This window comes from Rhinoraja longicauda, chromosome 17, assembly GCF_053455715.1.
Source record: "Rhinoraja longicauda isolate Sanriku21f chromosome 17, sRhiLon1.1, whole genome shotgun sequence".
In the NCBI taxonomy this organism is placed as follows: Eukaryota; Metazoa; Chordata; class Chondrichthyes; order Rajiformes; family Arhynchobatidae; genus Rhinoraja; species Rhinoraja longicauda.
Window position 1 is genome coordinate 9366458 of NC_135969.1, and position 11092 is coordinate 9377549.

Genomic DNA, 11092 nt, shown 5'->3' on the forward strand with positions numbered 1-11092 from the left:
CTCAGAAACATTAAAAATAAGTCGCGCTGTAACAATTATATTGGCCATTTAAATTCCACGCAAGCTTTTTCCCCCTCTCCAATTATCCCTTTCTACCCGATCCCTACAAAGGTCTAATCAATGAGAATACAGTATATCCATGAAGCCTTTTCTTTAATGCACCAAGGTCAAGACTTTAATGTGGAACTATGCTTCACATTCCAATCTTTTATCATAAATGTTTTATTTGTCAACCTTGCACTCATGCACCCTTCTTTGGAGCAGCGTGTTTCAGTTAATGGCACGAGCTAGAATGCTGTGTCGTCAAGCTCCTTTCCTGTGTTGAAAGAGCTGTTGATGGAACAAAAGAAAATACAAATACTCCCTCTTCCGGTGGAACTAAAAGGTTCCCTCAAATTATTTGAAGAGCATAAGTGCTTCTGATATCCTTATCACCATTTACCTCTAACGTCAGCAAACACAAATTCGTGTAATTATACCACGCAGGGTAGGGTAGTATGCACGTAATACTATGTCATGAGTGATGGTACTTCAAGCAATTAAATAAGTGGGTTTTCAAATATCTAAAGATGCATGGTGTAATAATACAAAACAAGTTGATGAGAAATAGAAAATTCAATCAAACAAGTAGCCACAGGAAATGCTTCATTGTATTCAAGATGTGCTCAAATATAAATCTCAGGAAATATTACAGTTTTAAATAGGAAATAGTTTAATGCATTCATAATGCAAATTTTCCGGTATCTTATTTTGTTGGCAGCTGATTTTCAGGTGCAGGCACGTCTTCTAATTTCTGCTGGTACTGCCTTTCAGAACGTTTTCTTCGGTACACATCATCTAGAAAGGTAATGAAAATTCATGAGACAGCACAAAGCGAATTGAAAAGCTTTTGTGCAATCAATGTACATTTCTACTTTTGTAGGAATTTTTCACAGACATCCAATCTTTTCCATGGCACATAACCTAACAAATGGCATTCTTCACGACCTGAAGGTACGAAGAATGCATCATTCTGGATTATTAAATGCCAGTACCAACAGTTCTAAAATGAGTCTGGTCTACCCCAACAGCTGCTGATGACCTTCTACCGCTGCACCATAGAGAGCATCCTAACACATGGCATCCCTGTGTGGTATCTCAGCTGCACGGAGGCAGAGAGGAAAGCTCTTCAGCGGGTAGTCCATAGAGCTCAGAGGACCATCGGAATACAGCTACCAGCCTTGGAGGGCATCTACTACCCACGTTGCCTCAGAAAAGCCACCAGCATCCACAAAGACTCTTCACACCCCTGCAACAGTCTATTCGAACTTCTACCATCGGGCAGACGATACAAGGCCTTCTACGCCCGCACCTCCAGACTCAGGAACAGTTTCATCCCCAGGGCCATAGCTGCTATGAACCGGTCCTGCTGAGCCGGATGGTCACATCGCACAGTGAACCGGCACAGATCTACTTGCACTTTATTCTGTTTTAAAACTGTTCTAATTTGTTTCATTGAGTTGTTTAAATTAATACTGACTAGCTAATTAATTTATTGCATCGTATGGGAGGCGCATTCCCAATCTCATTGTACCCCTGTACAATGACAATAAAGATATATTGTATTGTATGAGTAATATGTAACTGTAGAAAAGCAGAATGATTTTGGAAGGTGGAAATCTTAAGAAATGTTCAGTGTGCCCAGCAGTTTCTGTGGAGTGAGAAAAACAGTTAACATTTCAGGTCATCAGGAGATTAATGTTAAAGATAGATGACCTTGCAGTGAAGCTGGCTATTTCTGAACAAATTGGAAAAACGAGGATTTTTTGTTTGTTGATATGACGTGTGGAAGCTGAGATGCAGTTACTCAAGCTTACTGGGTTTCTTTGGAACCATGCAGGAGTCCATGATGGAGAGATCAGACTGGGAGTGGGAAGAATTAAAATGATAGGCAGCTGGAAGCTGAAGGGCCTGTCCCACTTAGGCGATTTTTTATGCGACTGCTGGCGACTGTCAAAGTCGTAGCAGATCGCCAAAATTTTCTTTTACCTGACGACAATGACCACAACAATGCTGAGTCAGGTTGAGATTACACCGTCTTCGGAAACATTGTGAAATTCCCACGCTGTCAATGTTTCTCTGGCGTCCTACTTTTCGCTGAAATCACTGACAAGTCTAAGTACTTGAGAGTTTTGAACTATAACATCTTGTATGGGTTACTTAAAAACCAAGCTTCACGGTAACAAGGCATAAACTGGATTGATTTCCAATTTACTAATGGCAGTATTAAGAAATTTAATTTAAAAAATAGTTAAATGGATTTTTGTGAAAAGTGTGTGGGCATTCTTTGAAAATGTACGGGAGATGCATATCTGGTTTCTGGGTTGCATATCTGGGTTGGGAGCCTACTTTAAATGTGATCACTGATGGCCATAAACATCGCAAAAATTCCCACGCTTACCTGACCGTCAAACTGTCGCCTCCAATCTACCTGTCAAATGTCCTGACGGTAAATTAATTGGTTAAACACAAGTATTTTATGGTATCTTGAAATGACTTTACTTATTTTAATATTATGTGCTTCTAAATGCACCCAAGAGAAACTATCAAACCTGGGGACATCATGCAACAACGCCCGCAATAAGCAACGATACCTGGCGACAAGCCAGCTGTCGCCGAGAAATTTCACTCCGGATGATTTCTCAGCGACGCGCTGTGATCCACTACGATTCTTGGAAGACTCCTCACGATCATGCCCACGACACCCCGGCGAACTGTCGGCGACAGCCTAGTCGCCGGCAGTCGCCTTAAAATCGCCTAAGTGGGACAGGCCCTTTAGGGTCATCTTGAAGACCACAAGGTGGTCACTGAATCATTGTTTTGTCTTTTGCAAAGTGTGGGAGTATTCATCAAGATGGCAGCGATGGCGGCACATGGAGGAGATTGTTGGTGCCGGTGGACGGACTGGGGGTTCACCCTCTTTGCGTTTGAAAGCACTGCGGATGTTTCGAGGTTGGCTGCGTGAAGGTGCCCCGATGCAAGGAGTCAAAGCGGTGGCCGGTGGATGGCGAGTCCGTGAGTCGACGTGTCCCGACCAATGTGTTGGTGGAGTGGGCCGCTGTGGATGGAATGCTGACAGAGAGGGATAGAGAAATATGTGTCCAGTCTTTGAAGGCGATTTAAATTACAGTGGGTGATCCATTCAACGTGGAGACTGGAAGGTGCGGAGATGAGGACAAAGGGAACCTTTGGAGAGGAGATGAGCATAAAATTGCAAAAAATGGAAAAGATATGGAGAGTGAGCCTTCTCAGTCAAGGTGGAGGTGAAACCACAGTTAAGGAAAAAGGAAGGTTTCTTGGACGCGCTGGTGTGAAAGATGTAGAACGGAAATTGGGATCATGGAGAATCCTTACAGGGTTGGAGGAGCAGTCAGGGGAGTGGTTGGAATCTGTAGACTTTGCTTGACTACACTCCTCGGAGACCCTCAGACTCAACGGAGACCCTCGGACTATAATCTGACATTATCTTGTCAAAACGATATTCCCTATCTGTACACTGTGAACGGCTCGATTGTAATCATGTATAGTCCCTCCGCTGACTGATACCACAAAACAAAAAAGCTTTTCACTGTACCTCTCCCTATACGTGACAATAAAACTAAAAGTAACCTAAACTATCGTGAGATGTTCGATTTTGCTTGACTAAACTATCCCGAGATGGAGGTAAAGACAAGGTGAGAGACCCAATAAGAATCCAAAGAAGGTGGATATATGAAACAAGTTGCCAGAGGAGGTGGATGAGGCAGGTGCTATAACCACATTTTAAAGACTCTCGAACAGGTACACGGATAGGAAAGGTTTCCTTTGCGCACGGCTCGGCCGCGGGGCCTTCCATCGCCCGGCTCGGCCGCGATACGTTTCAGCGCCCGGTGCGGCTCGGCCGCGGGCCATCCCCTTGCGGGGACTGTGCGGGTCGGTCGGGGACGAGCTGTCTGTCCGTGGGCGTGGGGAAGAGAGTGGAAGTTTTGTTGCCTCCATCAGAGTGAGGGGGTGTTGGATGTTTGTGTTGGGGTCATGTGTCTTGTGTTCTTTTTCTTTTTTGTGTGACTGCTATGTAGTTTCGTTTGGTACCTCGGTACCGAATGACAAATAAAGCTCTGTTGACTGTTGACTGTTGTTTAGAGGGAAGATAGACACAAAATGCTGGAGTAACTTAGCGGGACAGCCATCATCTCTGGAGAGAAGGAATGGGCGACATTTCGGGTCGAAGCGTCACCCATTCCTTCTCTCCAGAGATGCTGCCTGTCCCGCTGAGTTACTGCAGCTTTTTGTGTCTATCTTCGGTTTAAACCAGCAGTTCCTTCTTACAAGATTTAGAGGGATATGGGCAAACAGAACTAGCTTAGATGGTGTATCATGGTTGGCATGGGTGAGTTGGACCAAAGGGCCTGTTTCTATGCCGTATGACTTTATGGCAACTAGTAAAAGGAAGAGTAGAGTCAGAGATGGAGCAGCTGAAAGTAAGAATAGGGTGAAATCTGGCAGCTAAAGAAATGAAACTCAATTTGAGATCCGTGTGTGTTTGGAAAGCAGCATCAAAACAGTGATCATTATCCCGAAAAAAGAAGAGGGAGCTGGCTTACTAAACACTGAAACAAAGGCCCTTCCATATATCCCACAAAGATACAGGCATTTGATTGTGCCCACCTAGGTTGCCAGGACAACATCTTTAACTTGGAGGAAGTGGGTGGAGCTAAAGTTCAGCGCAGTGAAGGTGGAGGGGAGTGGTGGTGGAGGGGAATGGTGGTAGATGGGAGTGGTGGCGGGGAGTGGTGGTGGTGGGAAGTGGTGGTGGAGGGGAGTGGTGGTGGCGGGGAGTGGTGGTGGTGGTGGGGAGTTGTGGTGGAGGGGAGTGGTGGTGGCGGGGAGTGGTGGTGGTGGTGGGGAGTTGTGGTGGAGGGGAGTGGTGGTGGGGGTGGGGAGTTGTGGTGGAGGGGAGTGGTGGTGGTGGTGGGGAGTTGTGGTGGAGGGGAGTGGTGGTGGCGGGGAGTGGTGGTGGTGGTGGGGAGTTGTGGTGGAGGGGAGTGGTGGTGGTTGTGGGGAGTGGTGGTGGAGGGGAGTGGTGGTGGAGGGGAGTGGTGGTGGAGGGGAGTAGTGGTGGAGGGGAGTGGTGGTGATGGGAAGTGGTGGTGGAGGGGAGTGGTGGTGGAGGGGAGTGGAAAGGTCTTTACTTCACGGAAGAAGCAAAAGACTCTCAGCCCATCCCCGTGAATGATGGAAGTGTGAAAGGATCGATCATCCCTGCTGCCAAATGAGACAAATGGGCTGTTAAGATTGTTCATAAGTTTATAGGAGCAGAATTAGGACATTCGGATCATCAAGTCTACACCGCTATTCAATCATGGCTGATCTATCTTTCCCTCTCAATCCCATTCTCCTGCCTTCTCCCCATAAACCCTGATACCCGTACTAATCAAGAATCTGTCAATATCTGCCTTAAAATTACCCATTGATGGCCTCCGTAAATTCACCACCCTCTGACTAAAGAGGAGGTTTCATTACAATTGTACAGGGCATTGATGAGACCACAGCTGAAATTGTGTGCAGCATTAGTCCCCTTACTTGGAAAAGGGTTTGGCACGGGTAATGTGTGCCGAAGGCGCTGTTCATATGCTATATTGTTTTGTTTTAATAGCTGTGCTCTGCATCTAATCAGATTGCTTGCAATACTCGCGGTAGCGCAGCGGTAGAGTTGCTGCTTTACAGCGAATGCAGCGCCGGAGACTCAGGTTCGATCCTGACTACGGGTGCTGTACTGTAAGGAGTTTGTACGTTCTCCCCGTGACCTGCGTGGGTTTTCTCCGAGATCTTCGGTTTCCTCCCACACTCCAAAGACGTACAGGTATGTAGGTTAATTGACTGGGTAAATGTAAAAATTGTCCCTAGTGTGTGTAGGATAGTGTTAGTGTGCGGGGATCGCTGGGCGGCGCGGACTTGGTGGGCCGAAAAGGCCTGTTTCCACGCTGTATCTGAAATATGAAAAATATAAATATAATAGCATGGGGGTGCAGCTGGTAGAACTGCTGCTTCAGAGACCCAGGTGCTGTCTGTGTGGAGTTTGCATGTTCTCCCCATGACAGTGTGGGTTTCTTCTGGTTGCTCCAGTTTCCTCCCACATCCCAAAGACGTGCGGGTTTATAGGTTAATTGGCCTCTGTAAATTGTAAGTACTGTTGAGAAAGTGGTTCTAACATAGAGTGAGGTACAAAAGTGTGAAAACGCACAGCTCCAGATTCTGAGGCAGTTTCTTCCCAGCTGTTATCAGGCAATTGACCCATCCTATCACCAACTAGAGAGTGGTCTTGTCCTTTCATCTAGAGACCCACAAACTATCTTTAATCGGTCTTTAATGGACTTTATCTTGCATTAAATGTTATTCCCATTATTCTGTATCTGTACACTGTGGACGACTCGATTGTAAGCATGTATAGTCTTTCCACTGACTGGATAGCACTCAGCAAAAAAGCTTTTCGGGACAGGCAGCATCCCTGGAGAGCAGGAATGGGTGACGTTTCAGGTCGAGACCGTAGTCACCTGTTCTTTCTCTCCAGAGATGCTGCCTGACTTGCTGAGTTACTCCAGCATTATGTGTCTATCTTCGGTAAAACCACCATTTGCAGTTCCTTCATCCACAAAAAAAAGCTTTTCACTGGACCTTAGTACATGTGGCAATAAACTAACTCCACATGCAATGACTGGATTGTCAGCGCCCTTTACTATTGCATACCTTGGGTATGCAAACAAACAATCTCACTGTGACTTGTCACATGTGACAATAAAGTATTCATTCATTCCTTTAGCACTCCGGTATTCCACAAAAAACGTGCACAATCAGTTGGTTTGTATTGTAAACTGATAGAAGGCACGGGGGTAGTGACCAAAGTAATTTATTAGGGTCGAGACCCTTCTTCAGACCCATTCCTTCTAGAAACATAGAAAATAGGTGCAGGAATAGGCCATTCGGCCCTTTGAGCCTGCACCGCCATTCAATATGATCATGGCTGATCATCCAGCTCAGTAACCTGTACCTGCCTTCTCTCCATACCCCCTGATCCCTTTAGCAAAAAGGGCCACATCTAACTCCCTCTTAAATATAGCCAATGAACTGGCCTCAACTACCTTCTGTGGCAGAGAATTCCACAGACTCACCACTCTCTGTGTGAAGAAATGTTTTCTCTCCTGAGATGCTGCCTGACCTGCTGAGTTACTCCAGCATTTTGTGAATAAATACCTTCGATTTGTACCAGCATCTGCAGTTATTTTCTTACACTTAAAGTAATTTATTAAAATGGAAACTAGGTTATGGAGGCTGAAGTACAACCTTCTCCTCGGGCACAGGGTACATACAGCAAGGAAATATCTATATTTCCACCACATCGAGGTGCTGTAGAGGGATGGGGAAGTGCAGAGGCACAGAGCAGGCCCTAGGCCATCGTGCTCAACAGAAGCTACAAGCACAAGGAACTGCAGGTGCTGGTTTACACACAAAAAGGCACAAAGTGCTGGAGTCACCCAGGCAGCGTCTGGAAGAGGACACAGATGATGCTTAAGCCGCCGAGTTGCTCCAGCGCTTCGTGTCCCTTTTATACTCACAGAAGGTTTCGTGGCCGATGCGCACGTTGATCATGATCCACTCCATCACACCGCCCAGCACAAAGAAACACGGAAGGAAGCGGTACGTCCCCAACTGCTTCTTCCCGGGAAATAAAGACAGCCAGCGCTGGAGCCGGGAGCGCTGCTGCATTGCTGCAGCTCTGTGTGTGTCTCTCTGTCTCTGCCTGTGTCTGTGTGTGTCTCTCTGTCTCTGCCTGTGTCTGTCTCAGCGCTGGAGCCGGGAGCGCTGCTGTATTGCTGCAGCTCTGTGCCCGTGTCTGTGTCTCTCTCTGTCTGTCTGTCTCTAACTCTGTCTGTGTGTGTCTGTGTCTGTCTCAGCGCTGGAGCCGGGAGCGCTGCTGCATTGCTGCAGCTCTGTGTCTGTGTCTCTCTCTGTCTGTCTGTGTCTGTCTCAGCGCTGGAGCCGGGAGCGTTGCCGCTTTGTTGCAGCTCTGTGCCTCTGTCTGTGTCTCTCTCTGTCTGTCTGTGTCTCTCTGGCTGTGTCTGTCTCTTACTCTGTCTGTGTCTCTCTCTGCCCGGGTTAGACTGTTCCGGGTGCTGGACGGTCCCCCTTAGACCGAAGAAGCAGCGGGGAGAGTCGCCGACCTCTCTGTCCCAGCGCTTCTTGCCCTTCACAACGTTGACCTTTCACCAAACGACGGCGGCAAGGGAAGGGAAGGGGAGGGGAGGGAAGGGACTTTGCACAGACCGTGTCCCTCCTCTTCAGGCCGGGGACGTTGCTCAAAGCAGCCCAGCATCTCAGTCATTACTATTTGTATTGCCCTCCGTCTGCGTCCCCTTTCACTCCTCCTTCATTGGTTTTGGAACAAGGATGCATGGCTTTCATAACTTGTGAACGCACCAAGTTATACAATCTGGATGAAACCCAGAGCAAACTAATAAACCCTGATCAAAGACACTAGGCAGTGATCAGGGCGGGCACGACTGCCTTGAACACAAAGTGCTGGAGTAACTCAGGAGGTCAAGCAGCATCACTAGAGAACATGGATGGGTCGAGGCCCTTCTTCTGGAAGACAGGAGCGACTAGGCTTGTATACACTGGAATTTAGAAGGATGAGAGGAGATCTTATCGAAACGTATAAGATTATTAAGGGGTTGGACACGTTAGAGGCAGGAAACATGTTCCCAATGTTCAGAACAAGGGGCCACAGTTTAAGAATAAGGGGTAGGCCATTTAGAACTGAGATGAGGAAAAACTTTTTCAGTCAGAGAGTTGTGAATCTGTGGATTCATTCATCTCTGAATGCATTCAAGAGAGAGCTAGATAGAGCTCTTAAGGATAGCGGAGTCAGGGTGTATGGGGAGAAGGCAGGAACGGGGTACTGATTGAGAATGATCAGCCATGAACACATTGAATGGCGGTGCTGGCTCGAAGGGCCGAATGGCCTCCTCCTGCACCTATTGTCTACTCAGGCTGATTGGGTGGGTGGGGGAGAAAGCTAGAAGAGGGGAGAGGAAGGACAAAACGTGGCAACATATCCATATTTAACCTGATACCTTGAGACTTTGAATAGATACGAAGTGCTGGAGTAACTCAGGCAGCATCAGGAGAAAATGGATAGGTGACGTTTTGTGTCGGGACCCTTCTTTGAGTCTGGCGTCAATGTTGGCGTTTGACACTTCACTATCAGTCTGAAGAAGGGTCCCAAGCCAAAACGTCACCTATCCATGGTCTCCACAGATGCTGCCTGACCAGCTGAGTTACTGCAGCACTTTGTGTTTTTGCTCATGATTCCAGCATCTGTAGTTCCTTGTGTCTCCATTACTTCAGAGACCTGGAGTAACAATCTGGAGGTATGAGCACAGCAACTGGAGAATTTAAATTCTGTTGGATAAATAAGAAGACATTTATAATATGACCAGAAACACTTGTCTGGTTTCCATTTCCACAGGTGATGCTCAACTGGGTGAATTCTTCCCAGCATTTCTGGTCTTGTTCCAGATTCCAGCATCGACAGTTTGGTCTTGCCCCAGGACTTTAAATAAAACAGCAATTATGGCCCCAAAACTATAACTTTTTCGCAAAAGGACAATGGTTCAGAACTATATTTTTGAAAAATAATATTTCCACCTCTATTTCGTTTTTCTAGAATGTGACTTCTGGCCTACACCAATGTAGTTCATTTTGAATGTGTTTCTGAAATGCAAAACAGTCCTTTGCATCAAAATGACTTGTTAAAACCATAAAGAATGAAACACAACAGACAAAGGCACGAATTTTGACAAGGAAGTCATGGTCAGCACAATGATCCTGCAAATTCCTCCTTACAAATATCTGGTGTTGAAATTAGGTGTCATGCACGTGTGTCAAGGACAGCCTGACATCCTTGGAGAATCATATCTTACAGCTAAACCTCCAGACTTCTCCACTACAGTTGCTGGATATAGTCAATAGTCGTTTATTTGTCACATACACATAAATGTGTAGTGAAATGAAACATTACCCGCAGTTCAACAATAAGACCAATAAGAATAATCAATAAAAATGCAATAACACATACAATCATAAACTAACACCAAACAAAAGAAACATCCATCACAGTGAGTCTCCTCCAGTCCCTCCTCACTGTGATGGAAGGCCAGAATGTCTTTTCTCTTCCCCTGCCGTCATCTCCCGCGGTCAGGCTGTTGGAGTTGCCACGTCGGGGGGGTCGGGGCCCCCGACATTGAAGCCCCCGCCGGGCGGAAAAAACCCCGCGGCCTATTTCAGGCCGCGCCGGACGGTGAAAGGTCCGCGGCGGGCCGACCCAAGCCCCGCGATTCAGGGCGGGCGAAGACGCTGCCGCTGCTGGAGCTCCCGATGTCGGCCTCCATCCAGGGCAGGGGCCTGCGGGCCTCCGACGTCGGAGCCTCCAGGGGACGAGTCGCAGCCGCTCTCGCAGCCTCCGAAAGCGGCCAGCGCCGCAGGTGGTGAGTCCGGGCTGTGGGCCCCAGGTGGTCCCAGGTGCATGGCCAGTGGTAGGCCGCAGCGGGAACTGAGACACGACACAGAAACAAAGGTCGCGTCTCCGTTCGGGAGAGAGAATTTTTACAGTTCCCGTTCCCTCCCACCCCCCTTCCCCACATAACATACAAACACTACACCATATTAAAACTACAATTCAGACAAAAACAACAAAAAACACAAAAGACAAACGGACTGCAGGCAAGCCGCAGCTGCGAGGGCATAACATGAATTACCAACCATGCAGTCTCATCTAAGTTGGCAATACAATATACAGTTGGGAAGTTATAGTGCTGCAGGTCATCATTGACTCCGGAACAAAGTCTCTAAGTATCCGGTCAAAGAAATCATCCCCGCTGTCCTTTATATAGCAGCTATGCCTTGAATAATGCTTGGAAGAAGCACTGAGGGCACAATATATAATCTTGGTGGGGAATTTGATGCTTAGGACATGAGTGGTTCAACAGCATCGTTACTGGCCAAACTGGTTGAGCCT

At 47.1% G+C, this 11092-nt stretch overlaps 1 protein-coding gene across 1 annotated transcript; it reads right to left on the reverse strand.

Annotated features, from left to right (window-relative positions):
• Nucleotides 1-204: 204 nt before the first annotated feature.
• uqcc5 (ubiquinol-cytochrome c reductase complex assembly factor 5) lies at nucleotides 205-8277 on the reverse strand. The gene is made up of 3 exons (XM_078414036.1): nucleotides 8090-8277; nucleotides 7632-7939; nucleotides 205-837 (listed from the first exon to the last, which is right to left on the reverse strand). Exons 2-3 carry the CDS (start codon nucleotides 7780-7782, stop codon nucleotides 746-748), a joined length of 243 nt encoding a protein of 80 aa, XP_078270162.1. The 5' UTR covers nucleotides 7783-7939; nucleotides 8090-8277; the 3' UTR covers nucleotides 205-745.
• Nucleotides 8278-11092: the final 2815 nt, after the last annotated feature.